General features: G+C 38.2%; 1 protein-coding gene and 1 non-coding gene across 2 annotated transcripts; both read left to right on the top strand.

Moving 5' to 3' along the window:
- Nucleotides 1-489: 489 nt before the first annotated feature.
- trnag-ucc (transfer RNA glycine (anticodon UCC)) lies at nt 490-561 on the top strand. The gene has a single exon. It is a non-coding gene; the product is annotated as a tRNA-Gly (tRNA).
- Nucleotides 562-4,994: 4,433 nt separating this feature from the next.
- LOC117386641 (dickkopf-related protein 2-like) lies at nt 4,995-13,697 on the top strand. Its single transcript, XM_033984052.1, has 5 exons — nt 4,995-5,016; nt 9,649-9,818; nt 11,367-11,523; nt 11,739-11,873; nt 13,315-13,697. The coding sequence occupies exons 1-5, from the start codon at nt 4,995-4,997 to the stop codon at nt 13,695-13,697; spliced, it is 867 nt and encodes a 288-aa protein (XP_033839943.1).
- The last annotated feature ends 7,278 nt before the right edge of the window (nt 13,698-20,975 follow it).

Genomic DNA, 20,975 nt, shown 5'->3' with positions numbered 1-20,975 from the left:
CACATTAAGGAATTATTATTATTGTTTTGTTCTTTGCATAGAGTGACCAGAAATAAAAAAAATAAAATAAAAAAAACTGATTGTAATGGTTGGTGTAAATAAACTTATGAAAATGATCTGAGGGAGTTTTGTCCGCTAATTTTTTCCCTTATATCCATTTTTCAAGCACTTTTCCCCGTGTTTTAGCTAAAAAAAATGACAATATATTCCTGCTTTTACTGTTGACAGGGATCAGACTGGTCAAAAAAGGGACAGAAATATGGGACAAATCGGTGGTTTTGTTTAAATCTGCAGGGACAGGGGACACAGGGTCAATCGGGACGTGTTTTCACTCTGTTTTTGCAAAGATTTTCTAAATAACTATAATAATAAATGCTCTTTTTTTCGCCGTTTGCTCTTCATCTCTCGTTTTTACGTCTGTTTACGTGCTCAGCGTCAGCCTCGTCTCTTCCGGTTTAAAAGGTGACGTAACGCCGTAGAGCACGTCGGGCGTTGGTGGTATAGTGGTTAGCATAGCTGCCTTCCAAGCAGTTGACCCGGGTTCGATTCCCGGCCAACGCAAAACCTTTTCATTTTGTTTTTTTTCAGGTTACAACGTTTTTTAAAGATTAATATAAACAGATAAAAGAGTTTTAAAAGAGTTTTTGTCTTACTTTAGTTATTTTTCATGTATAAATATGAAAATATGACGAATGGCTAAAACTATATTAGAAAACACCACAACTAGAACAAGACTATTTAAAACTTTAATAAAAAAACAAAAAACAAAACAAAACCTAGAATATATAAAAGATGACTATTTAATAAGCCTGTTTAACCCTTTAATAAAGCAACAGATTAAAGGTCATTAATAAATAAATATATAAAGAAACAAGGAAATAAATAAATTGATAAAAAAAAGAAATAAATTCATAATGAAAGAAAATGATAAAAAAAGGAATAAAGAAGGATGGAAATAAAAAGAAAGAAAGAAAAAATTAAATAAATAGATAAAAGTAAATTAATAAAGAAAGACATTAATAAAAAAGGAAGAAAGAAGGAAATACATAAATAAAAAGAAAGAAAAACTTAATAAAGAAAAAATATTTAAAAAAGAAAGAAAGAGACGAAATAAAGAAAGACAGAAATAAAGAAATTTAAAAAGAAAGAAAATACCAGTTTTAAGGTAGTGAAAGTCTCTAAAGTGGTTCTGTTGTTGTGGAGCTGCAGATGGAGACTGGTGTGGACAGAGCAGAGGACAGAGTCACACTGTCCCCTGTGTGTGGACAGAGTCACACTGTCCCCTGTGTGTGGACAGAGTCACACTGTCCCCTGTGTGTGGACAGAGTCACACTGTCCTGTCCCGTGTGTGGACAGAGTCACACTGTCCTGTCCTGTGTGTGGACAGAGTCATAGTCGTGTAAAGTCTCTGCTCTTTGCTTCTTTTCGTCGCCTTTAAACGACTAAACAGAGTGAAGTTTGTGAAGATGAAGCAGCGTCTGACACATGAGCAGAACAGACTGATGAAGAATGAGAAGAACAACACAGAGTAAAAACTTCACTTCAGTGTGAGACTGTGTGTCCAGATCTGTCTGACCAGGAGGTGGCGCTGCAGTTCAGTCTAATCCAGCGTCTCTGTCAGTTTGTGGCAGATTAAACTCCAAAATGGTTCTTCCTCTGAAACTACAGCCTCTGTGTGAAGAAGGTCAGGTGTCCTCTGACCCTCTGCTCTTCATCCTCTGACCCTCTGCTCTTCATCCTCTGACCCTCTCCTCTTCATCCTCTGACCCTCTGACCCTCTCCTCTTCATCCTTTCGTCTTTCGTTCAACACGACTTTCTTCAGTCGACTCGAGCTCTGGAAACACATTTGGAAACACTGCAGCGGCTCGTAATGTAGAGTAATCCACCGCCGTGACTCTGTAATCCACCGACATGATGCTATAATCTGCCGCCATGACCCGACATGACACTGTAATCCACTGCTGTGACTCTGTAATCTGCCGCCATGATGCTGTAATCCACCGCCGTGACGCTGTAATCCACCGTCATGACCCGACATGACGCTGTAATCCACGGCCATGGCGCTGTAATCCACCGCCAGGATGCTGTAATCCGCCGACATGACCCGACATGACGCTGCAATCCGCCGACATGACCCGACATGATGCTGTAATCCGCCGACATGACCCGACATGACGCTGTAATCCACCGCCATGACGCTGTAATCTGCCGACATGACCCGACATGACGCTGTAATCCCAAACATTTCACACATTCACCTCACAGACTGAATATCACATAAACGCACAGAGCTAACCTGCTAGCAAACCAAACAGGAAGTGATCATGGACGCACTTCCTGCTCCATCGACTCACTCATCAAATTCACCTTCTATATAAAAAACGTTATAACTTGCGGCCTGGACGAGCTTCGTTTGACTGAAGCTGATCGCCGCGGGTGATGTCACGCTCGCTTCACTGGGTCCACGGTTCGTTTAAGTTTGAGTTTGATTTTATGAATGAACGTGTGAAACGTCCCGGGGCTTCGATACTGTGTCATTCAGTTTGAGCGAGCTGGGCCCCTCTGCACGCTGGAACATTCAGACGCTCTGGATCAGTTTCTCAAAGCCGTTCTCTCGGGCGCTCGTGTGGACATGACCTACAAACCTTCTATTATGTGCATCGCTTTTATGCCAGATGCCCTTCCCCGCTCACAGAACACACGGGTCTGTCTGTGGAGGAGCGTCAGGTGGAGGTTTTATCGCGCGGTTTGAACTGTCGACCTCGTTACTTCAGTTTAAAATGGTAAAAAAAAAAAAAAAAAACACAACAGAAACAGCGGCCCTCGGGTTTAAAGACGCACTGTGGGACTTTTATCTGCTTGTTGCCATGGCGATTTGTGTGACGTTAAACTTATTCACCTCCACGGAGACGAAAAGCAGAAGTGACCAGACAAATTATAATCAGAACGTGACGAAGTACAAGTAGTAAAGTCCGGTACTTAAGTGGAATTTTTATGTATTTGTACTTGGATACTTTTTACTCGAGTACATTTGTATCTGTACTTTCTACTCCACTACATTTCTGAACAGGACTGAAAAGTAAAAAGTACTTTTCGTATGATTTGAAGGAGGATTTTTACCACGTTCGGCTTCGTATTTTTACTGTTGCGCAAAATATGTCTCATTTTTAATCATTTTTGAACAAATATCAACAATGAAATAGTGAAGTACTTTTACTTTTTACTCCTGTAGTACATTTTTAAACGTAAATACTTTTCGTTGAGTCAATTTTCTCATGTGATACTTTTATTTGAGTAACTTTTTACCTCTGTGTCTGTATTTTACTTAAGTACATTTTACAGTGTGTACTTTTTACTTTTACTTCACTACATTTGAGAGCAGTATCTGAAAGTAAAAGTACTTTTCGTATGATTTGAGGGGATATTTTTACCGTGTTCGTGGAAACATCCTGAATAAAGTTTTCGAGTCCAAACAAAACAAAAATAAAAACACAAAATTCATAAGAAAATTAAAAAAAAACGTCATTTTTAATCAATATCACTTAATTTAACACTGAAATACTTTTACTTTTTATTCTCAAAGTACATATTAAACAGGTACTTAAATACTTTTACTTAAGTAGAGTTTTTCACGTGATACTGTTACTTTTACTAGAGTAACTTTTTGCCTCAGTATGTGTATCTACTGAAGTATCACAGTGAAGTACTTCATCAAGAAAATTGAGCAAAACATCACAGAAGTACAAATACTAAAGTACTAGACTTAAGTATACATTTTTTCTGTTTTCTGTACTTTTTACTCCACTACATTTTTGAACAGAACTGAAAAGTAAAAGTATTTTTATTATCGTTTGAGAAAAATTAATAAATTGATTTGTGTTGTTACTGTGGCCAAAATATGTACAGTATATGTATATTTTTATTAAACAAGTACTTAAATACTTTTATTTAAGTCAATTTTTTTATGTACTTTAATAATGTACTTTACTTGAGTACATTTCACTGTGGATACTTTTTACTTGAAGCTTCACTGGATCAAAATCTGCACAAAATACTTTAACTTTTTAGTCTTTAAGTACATTTTTAAACAGATACTTTTACTTCAGTCCATTTTTCCGTGTGATACTTTTACTTTTTGATACTTTTCATTTCTGTACTTTTACTTAAGTTGATTTTTTTTCCTTCTGTTCTTTTACTTTTTCCTTCTGTACTTTTACTTAAATTCATTTTTCTGTGTGATACTTTTACTTTTTGATACTTTTTACTTTTGTACTTTTACTTTTTGATTCATTTTCCTTTTGTACTTTTACTTAAGTCATTTTTTCCATGTGATACTTTTACTTTTTGATACTTTTACTTGAGTATTTTTTACCTCTGCATCTGTACTTTTACTTAAGTTCCTCACTGTTATACATTCACGTTCGATAAACTCCTCATTAAAAAGCCCAAATATCGGTTCGATATATCGGCCCTGTAATCCGGTTCGCTCCGTCCGTCTCGTTTCCCGCCGTGTCACGCGATCACCTTGACTCTGCGTTCTCACCGCGGCAGCCATGTTGGATCGGGTTTCACTTCCTGTTTGCGCGGTGATGTCACTGGCTGCAGGTCGTACTTTAAAGCCGCGTGTGAAACTTATCCTCTTTATGTGGCCCACGCCCGAGAGGACGCCGCCGCGAGGAAGTCATGACGCCGTGTCCCACATACTCGGACGCCGCGAGGGCCGTGAACCAGCACTTTCACCGCACGGATTTGAATCTAAAGAATCACACGACGCTGTTTCTGTTTCCTCGTCACACACAGACCTGGAGTGTGTTCTGTTTCACATGTTTAACACAAACAAACTGCAGATTTAGGCTGAAAACACTCTGTTCCACCTTGTGATGTCATCATGTGATACAGGAAGTGCTCCACTGTGTTTTTAAACTCCACACACCTTCATTTATAGAATCATCTGGATCATTTAAACTGAACTAAAGGTAAAAGGAGTTGGAACATGGAAACTTCCACTAAGTCAGGTCTGTGGAAGGGCGACCCCACTCCCAGTGAAAATGCATCTCCTCTCTCTCTCTCTCTCTCTCTCTCTCTCTCTCTCTCTCTCTCTCTCTATGTCACCACCATCTCTCCCTCTTTCTCTCTCTCTCTTGCTCTCTTTCTTTCTCTCTCCCTCCCTCGCTCCACTCTCTCTCTCTCTCTCTATTTCACCACCATCTCTCCCTCCTTTCTCTTTCTTGCTCTCTCTCCTTCTCTCTCTTCTTCTGTCTCTTCTGCCCTCTCTTCTTTTCTCTCTCCTTCTCCCTCTTCTTCTCTCTCTCTGCCTCTCTCTCTATGTCACCCTTCCCTTCCTCCATCCTTTCTCTCTCTCTTGCTCTCTCTCTCTTTCTCTCTCTATGTCACCACCATCTCTCCCTCTTTTCTCTCAATCTTGCTCTCTCTGCTTTTCTCTCTTCTTTTCTCTCTCCTTCTCCTTCTTCTTATCTCTCTTCTTGTCTCTCTTCTCTCTCTCTCTGCCTCTATGTCACCCCTTCCCTCCCCCCTTTCTCTCCCTCTCCCTCTTTCTCTCTCTATGTCACCACCATCTCTCTCTCCTTCTCTCTCTTCTTCTTTCTCTCCTTCTCTCTCTCTGTCACCACCATCTCTCCCTCCTCTCTCTCTCTTTCCCTCCTTTCTCTCTCGCTATTTCTTTCTCTCTATTTTTCTATATAACCCCATTCCTCCCTCCTCTCTTTTCTCACTATTCACCACTCTCCCTCTCTCATCTCTCTCTCTCTCTCTGTCCATGTAACACTCTGTTCCACCTTGTGATGTCATCATGTGATACAGGAAGTGCTCCTCTGTGTTTTTAAACTCCACACACCTTCATTTATAGAATCATCTGGATCATTTCAGTCCTGGAATAACTGACAATCTACAACTGAACTAAAGGGAAAAGGAGGAGTTCACTTGAAAACTCCCACTTGATGACATCACAAGGTGGAACAGAGCGTTTTGAGGTTTGGAGAAGTAACAGACTAAACAAAACACAACTCCAGGTCTGTTTTTGAGGAGGAAATAACATCAGCACAAGTCTGACTTCATTAATGCAGTAATGGTAGTAGTAGCAGTAGTAGTAGTCGTAGTAGTAGTCGTAGTAGTCGTAGTACTAGCAGTAGTAGCATCATCGTTACTGTAGTATTCCTCATAACGAGCCTGTACTTCACTGACGGCTCTTTAACGAGGGGCTGGTTTTGGTCTCGTTGTACTTCATTTACATCAACAATAAAACTGATCCTCAGGGACAGATATACTGAAGTATTTACTCAAGTAGAAGTACAAAGAAGTGGGCCAGGAAATGACTCAAGTAAATAAGTACTAGTAACTTAAAGAGTAACTTAAAGAGTAACTTGAATAGTAACTTAAAGAGTAACTTAAAGAGTAACTTGAAGAGTAACTTGAATAGTAACTTAAAGAGTAACTTAAAGAGTAACTTGAAGAGTAACTTAAAGAGTAACTTGAAGAGTAACTTAAAGAGTAACTTAAAGAGTAACTTGAAGAGTAACTTAAAGAGTAACTTAAAGAGTAACTTAAAGAGTAACTTAAAGAGTAACTTGAATAGTAACTTAAAGAGTAACTTAAAGAGTAACTTGAAGAGTAACTTAAAGAGTAACTTAAAGAGTAACTTAAAGAGTAACTTAAAGAGTAACTTGAAGAGTAACTTAAAGAGTAACTTGAAGAGTAACTTAAAGAGTAACTTAAAGAGTGACTTAAAGAGTAACTTGAATAGTAACTTAAAGAGTAACTTAAAGAGTAACTTAAAGAGTAACTTAAAGAGTAACTTGAATAGTAACTTAAAGAGTAACTTAAAGAGTAACTTAAAGAGTAACTTAAAGAGTACCTGCGGGGACATAACATCTCATTTATAATTTGAGGTGAATTTGGACAAACTATGAAAAACTGAACAAACTGTGATATTTTCAGACAAATAAAATCTGAAGGAGCCAGAAACACAGAAGATGAAATAATTTAATCTTGTTACATAAAACTCAGTCACTTTAGACGAGGGGCGTCAGACTCACTGTGGTCTGGGGCCCAGACTGGGGCCCAGACTGGGGCCCAGACTGGGGGCCCAGACTGGGGGCCACATACGACTTCATTTGTCTCCAGGACCAGAAAACTCACAGCATAAATACTCAGAAATATCAATGAGTAAAAACATTTGTGCAGAGAAACATGTCAAATATTTGTACTGAAGAGAAATGTTCCTTTATAAAATATTAAGAACCTGAAACTGTCAACAAAACAAAACAACATGTAGATTTGATCAGAGCATGTGCAGATTAATACAGAAATGATGTGAACTCAACATTCTGCACATAGAAAAAAAAAAAAAAAAAGATCCAGACCTAAAATCATCAGCATTTTACCTTTTTATTTTACAGGATTTAGTCGTTTTGTTTTTGATCCATAAACGTGGCGTCTTTTAGCTCAAGTGCGTCAGTATCAGGCGTCACGTCCTGAGCAGCTGCCACTTTACAAATGTCACTTAAGTGTTTGTGCGGCTTTGAGCGCAGCTTTGTTTTATTAAGGTTCATAAATAAATAAATACAAATTAAAATTTTTGTTACAAATCAAGTCTGTAGACGGGCCGAATCCAGCCCCCGGGCCACATGATTGACACTCCTGCTTTAGACTCACAGAGGGAAGAGGAAACATAACTTTTACTCCAGTAAGAGTACTGTTACTGCAATATGAATATGACTCAAGTAGGAGTGAAAGTATGCTACTGGAAAAGTACTCTGAAAAGTACCAAGTTACTCGAGTCAAAGTATGTGAGTACTGCAAATGTTGGTTTTGTTTTGGCCTGAGATTCTTTTGTGACGGTTCAGGACCAATCACATCGTCCCAGAACGATCATGTGATCAGTATGTTTTTACTCTTTAAGTACATTTTTATACAGGTACTTTTACTTAAGCTGTTTTTTCCATGTGATACTTGTACTCTTTGATACTTTTTCCTTCTGTACTTTTACTTTTTGACATTTTTTTCCTTCTGTACTTTTACTTTTCAATACTTTTTCCTTCTGCATTTTTCCTTTTTGATACTTTTTCCTTCTGTACTTTTACTTTTTGATACTTTTTCCTTCTGTACTTCTACTTTTTGATACTTTTTCCTTCTGTACTTTTACTTTTTGATACTTTTTCCTTCTGTACTTTTACTTTTTGATGCTTTTTCCTTCTGTACTTTTACTTTTTGATGCTTTTTCCTTCTGTACTTTTACTTTTTGACATTTTTTTCCTTCTGTACTTTTACTTTTCGATACTTTTTCCTTCTGCATTTTTCCTTTTTGATACTTTTTCCTTCTGTACTTTTACTTTTTGATACTTTTTCCTTCTGTACTTCTACTTTTTGATACTTTTTCCTTCTGTACTTTTACTTTTTGACACTTTTTCCTTCTGTACTTTTACTTTTTGATACTTTTTCCTTCTGTACTTGTACTTTTTGATACTTTTTCCTTCTATACTTTTACTTTTTGACACTTTTTCCTTCTGTACTTTTACTTTTTGATACTTTTTCCTTCTGTACTTGTACTTTTTGATACTTTTTCCTTCTGTACTTTTACTTTTTGACATTTTTTCCTTCTGTACTTTTACTTTTTGATACTTTTTCTTTATGTACTTTTACTTTTTGATACTTTTTCCTTCTGTACTTATACTTTTTGACACTTTTTCCTTCTGTACTTATACTTTTTGACACTTTTTCCTTCTGTACTTTTACTTTTTGATACTTTTTCCTTCTGTACTTATATTTCTTGACACTTTTTCCTTCTGTACTTTTACTTTTTGATATTTTTCCTTATGTACTTGTACTTTTTGATACTTTTTCCTTCTGTACTTGTACTTTTTGATACTTTTTCCTTCTGTAATGGAGTACTTTGTCCATCTCTGCTTCTTGTTCCTCACTGAACTCCTGATAAAACACTTGTTCTTGTTCTTGTCCTGATCCGGGCCGGTCCTGCGCGTTTCGGTCCTGTGCGCGTGTGAATGGCGCGCGCGGGGGGGAGGAGGGGGCGGGGGCTCAGGTATCGATGGCGCGCGTGGACAGGTGAAGGGCCAGGTGCGTGTCCGCGTGCAGGGGGCGTGCACTCTACCCCTCGTGTCTTATAAAAGTGTAACCCGCTGTTTACACGCAGTCCACGAGCAGACACGGTGCGTAACGGCCACTCAACTCTGAAAACACGGATTTTTTACTTTACTACGGAACATTTATCACCGCCGAATTCAACTACACTGCCTCAAGAATAGGTAAGAAAAGTTTTATAACAAAAGAATAATATTAAGCTTGTTTAGAACTGATTTTACTGCAGAATTTGCTGTTTTCGTTACGCAGTCCGATTTGCGCCTTATAACAACGCAGACAACACTTGTTCTTTACGCATAATGACACTTTAGGGCTGCAAAATCTGTCAAATTAACTTACATATTTGCCTAAGAGGGGTTTAAAAACACAGGAAAGAAGTATTTAGCTTAGATTACAAGTGAAAAAAGGCTCCAAATGCACTTTTACGCAATTTAAGCCAAACTCAAATCAATTATTGCATTATTTTTCGCAGTAGGAGTTCATCTTTTGGATTCGCCTCGTGCTTTTTTGCTCATAATCTTTGTCTTTTCCAGTCATGCAGCTGCAGATCACGCTCCTGGCTCTGTGTCTCCTGCTCTTGTCCGTCGCTTCTCTTGTGGCTGAGGCGCGCGCCAAACTGAACTCCATCCGGACCATCATCCTCCGGGACAGCTTCGTTTTACCCGTGAACCGGAGCATCTGGGAGCCGAGCCTGGACTTCACGGTAAGACTCAATAAAATGGTTTATTTCAAATCATTTGAACTTTTACTTGAGGAAATTTTTACCCTTGTATCTGTACTTTTACTTAAGTAACACAACTGAGTACTGCATCCACCACAGCTAGAAACATGATTAAACTCTTATAAAAGACAGTTTTTTAGGCAAAACAAGTTTATTTGTACAGCACAGTTCGTACACAAAGTAATTCAAGATGTTTTACAGAATAAGAAAGACATTAAAATCACAAAACAATGAAACAAAACATAAATAATCAAGTAATTATCATAAAATTAACATTAAAAAAGAAAAATGCAAAATAAAAACCTTTCAGTCACAGGTTCAGTCCTGGTTTAGTCCTGGTTTAGTCCTGGTTTAGTCCTGGTTTAGTCCTGGTTCAGTCCTGGTTTAGTCCTGGTTTAGTCCTGGTTTAGTCCTGGTTTAGTTCTGGTTTAGTTCTGGTTTAGTCCTGGTTTAGTCCTGGTTTAGTCCTGGTTCAGTCCTGGTTTAGTCCTGGTTTAGTCCTGGTTTAGTCCTGGTTTAGTCCTCAGAGATGGTTCATTTGACATTTCTACATAAATATCTTGTATTTCCTCTGACAGTTTCTACACATTTAGCAACAAAACATTGACTTTTTGGTTAAACTAGAGGCTTTTATTTTCTCATTTTGAGTCTGCACATCCCCTGAAACGTCCTTTAGTCACAGACGTTCACACTTCTTACTCTTGATGCTTTGGTCTTGGTTTGTGCACAGTTTGTTCCTGATGTTGAGTTGGTTTGGTCCAGTTCTAGTCCTGGATTATTCCTGGTTTAGTCCCAGTTTTGATGTGACATGTGAGGAAGTACACACTCAGGCCGACAGTACAATGTGCATTATAATAACACAATCACATCAACGACCCGCCCCACAGTCCAAATCCAAACTCAAAACTATTCACACGTCCAGAGCAGAGCTGCCCCTTTAAATTAATGATTTTACTGGATTTAAGTTGGATTTGTTTAATATTGTAAGGCAACCTGAGCGTCTAGAAATAACATTTTATTATTGTTATTACTATTATTATTATTATTATTATTATTATTATTATTATTATTATTATTATTATTATTATTATTATTATTATCTTTGTCACTACAATTTTTATTATTATCACTAAAATTTGTATTATTATTATGACAATTTGTATTATTATTATTATTACTACTAAAATTTTTAGTATTATTATTATTATTATTAGTATTAGTACATTTATTATTATTAGTACATTTATTATTATTATTATTATTATTATCATCATCTTCGTCGCTACAATTTTTATTATTATCACTAAAATTTGTTTTATTATTACTACAATTTTTATTATTATTATTAGTACATTTATTATTATTATTATTATTATTATTATTATTACTATTATTATTATTATTATTATTATTATTATCATCATCATTATTATTATTTCTACTACTACAATTTTTATTATTATTTTTACTGCAATTTTTTTTTTTTATTATTATTATTGTTAATTAAAATATTTCCTTTTAAATCCTCAGATGTACCAGTGCATGAGTGACCTGGAGTGTCGGGAGGGGAGCTACTGTCACTCTTCGCCCAAAGGTGGCGCTCACTCACGGTGCCACAGCTGTCGCCGCCGGAAACGCCGTTGCCATAGGGACGGGATGTGCTGCCCCGGCAACCACTGCAGCAACAGTGAGTACTCTGGAATATTTAGATCTGACCAAAGTTATTCTGCACAGCACAAATCTAAAATAATAATACATAATTCCACCATTTTTTTTTTTTTTTTTTGCCGTTATAAAAGTTCCACCATTTTCAACAAATCCAATTCAGTTTTGTGGCGTTTTATCAACTACTTTTACGTTTTCCAGCTCAGTTTTATTAATCTTGGTTTTATTTCTTCGCAGATATCTGTGTGGCAAACGCAGACAGTTACGTATCCCAGAGAATTCCCGACTCGGATGGCGGCATGAGCTCACTGGCCTCCAAAAAATCCTGGAGGCGACGAGGAAGAGGAGACATGAAGGGGAGCGCTGGGAAAGGTGAGGAATTCTGTAAATATCAAGCTTTGGAATCGTTAAAATGAAGCGAGAGACAATAACCTAAACTAGGACTGTACAAATGCGACCGCGCGAAGGAAAACCGCTAGCTAAAGTACGGATTTAGCATTTTTAGCTAATTACGTTGCTAGCTTTAATCTTAACAGCTGCTGTGTCTTTGATTTTTATGACAAATATCCAAAAGAGGAATCCACAAATCTCAAATCTGATCATTTATAACCGTTTGTTTAGTTTTGCTGACACATTTTGAAGCGCGAGATGTTGCTGAAGTAAATACAGACGATAAACGATGATACTGAAACCAAACCTAAGGCCGAATTAGCTCCACAAACTATTTTAAATCTACAAAATTGTTAAAAATATGAACTGCAGTGAATAAATAACAGAAGAAAACTCTTAAGTAGTCGGTTTGTGTCCATAACGAGCCGTAAAAGTTCGTAATAACGTTTTCCCGATGAAGGTGTAGTCGTTGAAACGTTGCAGCTTGACTCTAAATAAACTCACTTTTTGCAAGATCGACAGACAGAAGCAGGAGTGTCTTTTCGATTAGCGTTTCGCGTGGCTTCTTCAACGCACCTGGCTTCAGAAAAACCATTGCCGAAGCGTCTTTTTTATCTCAAATCTCGTTTCTACAGCTCAAAATCTCATCGTACAACAGAAAAACAACCAAAATGTTCCCACGAGTGTTAAGAAAATGAACCAACGATAAACACTGATCGTTCCATGTGTTAAGTGCTGAACGTTAAGTCAATATCGTGATCATCGTGACTAGTTGGCTCTTTCAAAACAAACGTTCAAATGCTCTGGGACCAACTGCAAAAGGAAACTGACTCTTGCGATCGTTTCAGTCGGCAAAACATTTAAAATAATAAGTATATATCTTTGGGTTTATTGTGTTTTTTGACCAAGTTTCACGAAAAACCACCTTTTTTTTTCAATTATTGTACAAATTATGTCTTCAATTTCAAAGTTTTGCTGATTTTAGTTCCATTATTCTGCGATGAGACGTAATCCTTCAATCATTCGTGCATATTAAAGCTGAAACGGTATATTTTGGGGCGATTTTGTGTATTTTTGTTAGATTTCAATAGTAGTTTCAATGCTATCGTTTATCGCGATATTTCTCTGTAGCGATATAACGATCTTCAAAACGTAATGGGTTCATCGTTGATCATCTGGACTCGACTGGTTTTTGCGATCGAGTTGTAAAAAATCCCAATATTTCAACGCAGGTCCATCGATTTAAAATGGCGTCTGGATGAAAGACAAAACTTCTTGATCGTAAAAAACGCCGAACGCTAAATAATCCACGTTTTACCTGCTCCATCTCGGTTAAACTTCGACTTGTTCTCGCCAGAAACTAGTAATCATGTTTTCTTATGCTCGTTTACTAAAGTTCTTCTTCTTCTTCGTCTGTTTCCAGGTCAAGTCGGCGACCCCTGCTTACGCTCGACCGACTGCTCTGACGGACTCTGCTGCGCTCGCCATTTTTGGACCCGAATCTGCAAACCAGTTTTACGAGAAGGTCAAGTCTGCACCAAACAGCGACGCAAAGGAACGCACGGTCTCGAACTCTTCCAACGATGTTCATGCGGCAACGGGCTAACCTGTCGCACGCTAAAAGACGCCAAAACGCAACCCGCTAGCTCTCTGTTAGCAGCTGTGGCGGCCAACTCCAAGCTAGCGTCGTCGTTTTCCGCTTCTACGAGGCACTCGTCGCCGCACACGTCGCTGCTGTCCGCCTCCAGAGCGACGTCTTCTTCGACTGTGGCTAAAACGAGACTTCACGTTTGTCAAAGAGAGTGAACGACTGAACGGGACAAGACTTTGAAGTGATTTTAAGAAGCGATGGCAGGTCCAAGCATAGACTGTATATATAAATGGACATAGCTAACCTGCTAGCCGCCGCCGCGTTCCAAACAGGAAGTGAGCGTGAGCGAAATTCAGCTCCATCGACTTTAGCTCCAATTCGTGGGGTTTTTATTTTGGTTTTTATTCTGTTATTGTGTCTGTAAATCAAAATATGAACATGAGCTGCCGTCTTTCGCCAAAGTCGCTCCAGCTAGCGTTAGCAACAGGTTTGACTGACAGCGTTGCTAAAATGCTAAACCAGGGATGCAGGTGTCAAGGGGCGTTACCTTCAACAGCCTCGCTCCTGATTGGCTCTTTGGTTGCTATGATACTCGCGGACGTAATTCCAAACACGAAACTCGGCTCCAGATTAGCCGCTATAACTGCTAGCCTCGATTAGCTTCATTCGACTGAAGCTGAACGCCTTAGTCCACTTCTTTATACAGTCTATGGGTCCACGGAGGCTTTGCTAAATGCTAAAAAGTTGAATTAACAGAAAAAGAATCAGAGAAAGAGATGGAAATTGAAAAAAAAAGCGTCAAAAAAGAAACCGAAAATGTGTTTTGTGTGAGTAACGTGACGCTGGTGTCGTGAAAGTCGTGTTTTTCTGGTGCGGTGGTTGTGTGGATGTCAGTTTAAAGATGTTTGTGTGTTTGAAATGAATGAAACAAATGAAAAATAAAAGTTTTGTTACTTTGAAAAGTCTTGGTTTTGGGCGTCATTTTCGTTGGGAGTTTATGGAGTTTTCAAACACTAAGAGTAATGTTATGCGACGGGCGATAATTACGACTAATTATCGACTTTTTCTTTGCGTTACTGGAACATTTTTGGTTATTTTTTGGCTTTATGATGAGATTTAAGTCGTAAAAGTTTGAATTAATAACTTGTTTGACTCGTTACAGACACAAACGGACGACTAAAGTGTTTCATTCTGCTGTTTATTCATGATTTTTTAAAATAATATTGTAGATTTTGGGTCGTTTTTGTGGTTTAAATCTGCTCTTGGGTTTTCGTTTGTCGTCTATATTTACTTCAGCGATATATCAAAGGTTTCAAAGGTTGTTATGGCGACAGGGCCTTTATCTGACAGTTTTTTTTGCCTTTTGAAAACATATAGGTCGACTACTTTGGTTCATCGCAAAAGAAAATTGAATTCGGTCAATTGGACAATCGTTTTTTTAAAGAAAATGTAAAGAATAAAGAATAAACCAATTTTGTTTTGCGATGGATCAAACTTGAGCGACTGATAAAAAGACCCACTGCTTCGATTTACGTCTCATCGTTCAATCCCTCAAACTTTTCGTTGTTTTTCCCTCTCTTCCTCCTTCATTCTCTCACTCTCTCCCTCCCTCCTTCCCTCCACACTCCCTCTCTCTTCCTCCCCCTTGAGCTGCCAATCCAAAGGTTGCCGGTTCAAATCTCGCTCTCGACGTAAACATCGTCGGTTGAGCGCAGGTTGCTGGTGCGATTCCAGCGCCCACAGGTGAACGCTGTTGTTGTGTCCTTGAGCAAGACACTTAGTCCACCTCATCCTGGTTTCGTTGTGCTGTATAAAAATGTTTCCAGTCTCCATTTGAGCCTTTCCCCAAACTCAAGCACCATTATGCTCTAGAATTTAAATTTTTTGAAGTCAGCAATATTTTTGGTATTGTTTTGGAACATTAGATACATTTTTTTAAAAATTTTTTTTATATATATTTTCCTGATCATGAGGCCCACCCTTGGAGCTATTGCTGTTTTTTATTTATTTTATTTATTTATTTATTATTTTTTATGTATTTATTTGTATTTTTATTTATGTATTTATTTTTATTTATGTACTTATTTATTATTTATTATTTTTATTTATTTTTTATTTATTTATTTAATTTTTTGTAATTTATGTATTTATTTTTTATTTATTTATTTATTTTTATTTATGTATTATTATTTTTTTTTTAGGCCGTAGACATTTCTTGAGGACGCTGCTTCTAATGTGACTATTTCATCACATTTTATTTCAAGGCAGGTTACCACATTGTAAAGCCACACTGTGCAACTTTTCTAGTAGAGGTTCTGCCACCTGCTTGTCTTCATAGAATTGTTATTTGTTTGCATAGAATATCCCAAAGTAAAGCATTAAATCAATCTACCTACTATATTTTGTATTTATTTTGATGTAGGTGTTTTTACAGCTCAGAAATACCTCGACTTGGCTCTCCTGTCCACAGATCTGACCCATGACTTGGCTCAGTCTCGTTACCTGCTTATTTCCATGGAGATAGAAATGTTTAATGATTATACTGTGAAATATTCCAAGCTATGTAGTAACATCTCCATGGAAACTGCAGGTAGAAACAGTTACGTAGTGCACTTTTTATTTTTTATTTCTTACTTGATTTTGTCGATTCTTTTTTATTTCAGATAAACCGACGCTTGTTTTGATGTGCTAAACCGGACCAGCTGTAGATTGAAATAGTATTAGCATTAGCATTAGCATTAGCATGTTACGTTACATTAGCAAACATTTAGCAGGAAAAGTTTCTTCCTTTTTTCAAGCCCAAACAAAGGCGTGAAACTCGTGCCCGTGTGTCCTCATGCGCCCGATGCTAATTAGCTTCTCGCTACGCCGCTTTCTCAAACTAACTGAAACCGGCTCCTCTTTGACGTCTAGACGATCAGAAACCGGAGTAAAACCAGATCCGCGTCAAACCGGTTTGAAATCATCTGATGTGTCCCAGGTGCGACGCATTTCCTGATCGTATCTCCGCGATGCTAACGATCAAAGAAAAGAACAGGAAGTCGCCGCGGATTCTCAGGTTTATAGCGTAGTGTCGGGTTAGCGTGAAGCGCGGTTAAACCCGGGTTCACTGAATAAGCTATTGAGTGATACTTTACAGCTAATGACATCGAAATTGCCCGGGGGTGTGATGCTAACTGTAGGCACTTCTATATCTGAGGCTTTGTTAGAATTTAATCTGAGCTTTGTTTTAATAAAATCTGACGACAACGAGCCGGTTTGGGAGAGCCGATGTTGTGCGCTCTCAAATAACGTTACAGTCACAAGCTAGCTAGCGTTAGCCAACAGTTTTTCATTTTTGGTGTAAAATCAAACTCCTAAACAGGACTGTAAACGCTCGGATTGATCACAGGCTCCTGAAAATGTGTTTAAATCCATTTTGTTTTGTTTGTTCTTGAGTTTGCAGACTGTGTTAAAACATTTTGGGCGGTGTTTGCTAATGTGTGCGTTGTGTTGCCATGGTAACTGCTGAACGTTCATTAAATCAGGAATGTCTCACAGTTTCAAATGTTTATGTGGTGGAAAAAAAACAAACAGAAGTGCCACGATGTCTCACAGCAACAAGGTTTTGGGTTTGATTTCTGGGTCGCCTTGGCCTTTAAGTGCTTAAGTGTGTTTTGTGTGTTCTCCCTGTGTCTGTGTGGAGTTTGTGTGTTCTCCCTGTGTCTTTGTGGAGTTTGTGTGTTCTCCCTGTGTCTGACTGGAGTTTGCATGTTCTTCCTGTGTCTGTGTGGAGTTTGCGTGTTCTCCCTGTGTCTGTGTGGAGTTTGTGTGTTCTTCCTGTGTCTGTGTGGAGTTTGCGTGTTCTCCCTGTGTCTGTGTGGAGTTTGTGTGTTCTCCCTGTGTCTGTGTGGAGTTTTTGTGTTCTTCCTGTGTCTGTGTGGAGTTTGCATGTTCTCCCTGTGTGGAGTTTGTATGTTCTCCCTGTGTCTGTGTGGAGTTTGCGTGTTCTTCCTGTGTCTGTGTGGAGTTTGCGTGTTCTTCCTGTGTCTGTGTGGAGTTTGCGTGTTCTCCCTGTGTCTGTGTGGAGTTTGTGTGTTCTTCCTGTGTCTGACTGGAGTTTGCATGTTCCTCCTGTGTCTGTGTGGAGTTTGCGTGTTCTCCCTGTGTCTGTGTGGAGTTTGTGTGTTCTTCCTGTGTCTGACTGGAGTTTGCATGTTCCTCCTGTGTCTGTGTGGAGTTTGTGTGTTCTCCCTGTGTCTGTGAGGAGTTTTTGTGTTCTTCCTGTGTCTGTGTGGAGTTTGCATGTTCTCCCTGTGTGGAGTTTGTATGTTCTCCCTGTGTCTGTGTGGAGTTTGCGTGTTCTTCCTGTGTCTGTGTGGAGTTTGCGTGTTCTTCCTGTGTCTGTGTGGAGTTTGCGTGTTCTTCCTGTGTCTGTGTGGAGTTTGCGTGTTCTCTCTATGTCTGTGTGGAGGAGTTTGTGTGTTCTCCCTGTGTCTGACTGGAGTTTGCATGTTCTCCCTGTGTCTCTGTGGAGTTTATGTGTTCTCCCTGTGTCTGTGTGGAGGAGTTTGCGTGTTCTCCCTGTGTCTCTGTCGAGTTTGTGTGTTCTGTCTGTGTCTCTGTCGAGTTTGTGTGTTCTTCCTGTGTCTGTGTGGAGTTTGTGTGTTCTTCCTGTGTCTGTGTGAAGTTTGCGTGTTCTCCCTGTGTCTGTGTGGTGTTTGCGTGTTCTCCCTGTGTCTCTGTGGAGTTTGCGTGTTCTTCCTGTGTCTGTGTGGAGTTTGCGTGTTCTCTCTATGTCTGTGTGGAGTTTGCGTGTTCTCTCTATGTCTGCGTGGAGTTTGCGTGTTCTCCCTGTGTCTGTGTGGAGTTTGCATGTTCTCCCTATGTCTCTGTGGAGTTTGCGTGTTCTCCCTGTGTCTGTGTGGAGTTTGTGTGTTCTTCCTGTGTCTGTGTGGAGTTTGCATGTTCTTCCTGTGTCTGTGTGGAGTTTGTATGTTCTCTCTATGTCTGTGTAGAGGAGTTTGTGTGTTCTCCCTGTGTCTCTGTGTGTTCTCCCTGTGTCTCTGTGGAGTTTGCGTGTTCTCCCTGTGTCTCTGTGGAGTTTGCGTGTTCTCCCTGTGTCTGTGTGGAGTTTGCATGTTCTCCCTATGTCTCTGTGGAGTTTGCATGTTCTTCCTGTGTCTGTGTGGAAAAGTCAGCGGATTTATTTCTTTTATGAACTGCTTTTCGTTGAATTTTGTGATTTAAAAAGTGTAAATTATAACAAAATGATCCACAGAGATGAGAACCATAGAGACTCAAGCTCAGTGAGTCTGATTTAACCTTAATCTTACACTGATTTACACATTAAACGTCCACTATGTGAGGTTTTCTGGTGGAGTTTTCTGAAACATGTTTCCATAGAGATGTTATTGTTTTATCTGAAATGTTCCACAGTATGACATTAAACCTCTCCACCTCCACCAGGCCGAGTACTTTCACTCTACTCACCCAAATAAGAACAGAATATACAAATCCCCGTTCTGTTGTATTTCATGTGCTCATTTGCATGTAAAAGGTGAATTCTCTTTCTCTTTTTGTTGCCGTGGTAACGCTCTTTTGATGTCAACTTTGAGGAATCCTGTATTTGTATAATTATTTTGTACTTCACATTTGCATATTAGCACTTTGTGTGTGGCGCTTTGATAAAACAGGAGTCTGTCATTAACATAAACGTAAAGAAGTGACCACAAGTTCAGCTCCAAGTGAAGCTCATCCAGGCAGTTTGTCTGTGATTAATGTGCAAATGTTGATTTTACGGATTAAAATGTGAAATAAAAAACCCAGGGATTAATACGAACATTTAATAATAAACTAAAAAATGTATACATTCAAAATAACTAAAAAAAAAACTCAAAATAACACAACCTAAAAAAAAACCCCTCAATATAACAAATCATAAAATAAATCAACTCAAAATAACAAAAAAGCTCAAAATAACTCAAAAAATGAAGAAAATAAACTAAAAAATGTATTCAAAATAACTAAAAAAACAAAAATTCAAAATAACAAAAAGAAACCCCTCAAAATAACACAACCTCAAAAAAAACCAAAAAAAAAAACCCCTCAATATAACAAATCATAAACTAAATCAACTCAAAATAATAAAAAAACAACAAAAACTCAAAATAACTTTAAAAAAACCAAACAAAAACAAACAAACAAACAAACAATCAAACAAAAAAACAACAACCTCAAAATAACTAAAACAAAACAAAACCTCACAATAAACAACTCAACAAAAAAAAATAAAAAATAAAATAAAAATTTACCCAGGATCATGTAGAGAGAGTTAACACAAACATTTAAGACCAAAATGAGTCTGACAGCTGCCGTCACATGGAGCTTAGCGACAGCTTTTTAGTAGAAAGTGAATTGGGGCCAGAGTCGCCGGAACAGGAAGTGCTCCATGATCACTTCCTGTTTGGAGCATAGCGGCTAGCAGGTTAGCTCTGTCCATTTATATAAACAGTCTATGGTCAGTAGAATCTAAATGACTTCATACTTTAAGCCAACTGAAAAAACACAACTAAAATACAAACAGGTTTATTAGAATTATAACATACACACACACACACACACACACACACACACACACACACACACACACACACCCACACCCACCCCCACACACCCCTACACACCCCCCTACACACCCACATACACACACACCCCTACACACACACACACACACACACACACACACACACACACACATATATTTTTTTAAATTATGTATGAATGTTTTGTCATTGTAATGTTGTGTTTTGCTCTTTCATTCAACAGTAGCGTTTTTGTAGGTGCTCTTCTTCTTGCCTTAAGCTCCATTTACAATGTGAGTACTGCCCCCTAGTGGCTCCAGCAGATACAATATACAAGAGTCTGTTCTGTTGTTTCCTCGTCACACACAGACCTGGAGTTGTGTTTTGTTTCATTCACACAAGTTTAACACAAACAAACCCTAAAGATTTAGACTGAGCTCTTCCCTCAAACTGAAAACACTCTGTTCCACCTTGTGATGTCATCAAGTGGTGATACGGGAAGTGCTCCGCTGTGTTTTTACAAAAATCTACTCAAATAAAAGTATTAAAGTACCTGTTTAAAAGTGTACTTAAAGAGTAAAAAGTTAAAGTATTTTGAGTGTTATAAAGCTTCAGATGTAGTGATTTTGATAAAGATTGGAGCAAAATTTTGTTCAAAAGAAACAACTGAATCAATCATTTTATTTTTTTATTTTTTTATTATTATTTATTTTTTGTATATTTTTATTTTGCTCAAATTCTGAACATGTTAAAAATAAATCCTCAGCCTTTTCAGCAGGTCACAAACTTTAATAAAAACACTTTTACTTTTCAGTTCTGCTCATAAATGTAGTGGAGTATAAAGTACAGATACTGCTCTCAAATGTACTCAAGTAAAAGTACAGATACCTCAAATTTGATCTTAAGTACAGTACTTTACTACTTGTACTT

The sequence above is a fragment of the Periophthalmus magnuspinnatus genome, chromosome 18 (assembly GCF_009829125.3).
Source record: "Periophthalmus magnuspinnatus isolate fPerMag1 chromosome 18, fPerMag1.2.pri, whole genome shotgun sequence".
NCBI classification, from domain to species: domain Eukaryota; kingdom Metazoa; phylum Chordata; class Actinopteri; order Gobiiformes; family Gobiidae; genus Periophthalmus; species Periophthalmus magnuspinnatus.
Note: the sequence above shows the minus strand (reverse complement) of the source record. Positions and strands in the feature narration are given on the sequence as shown.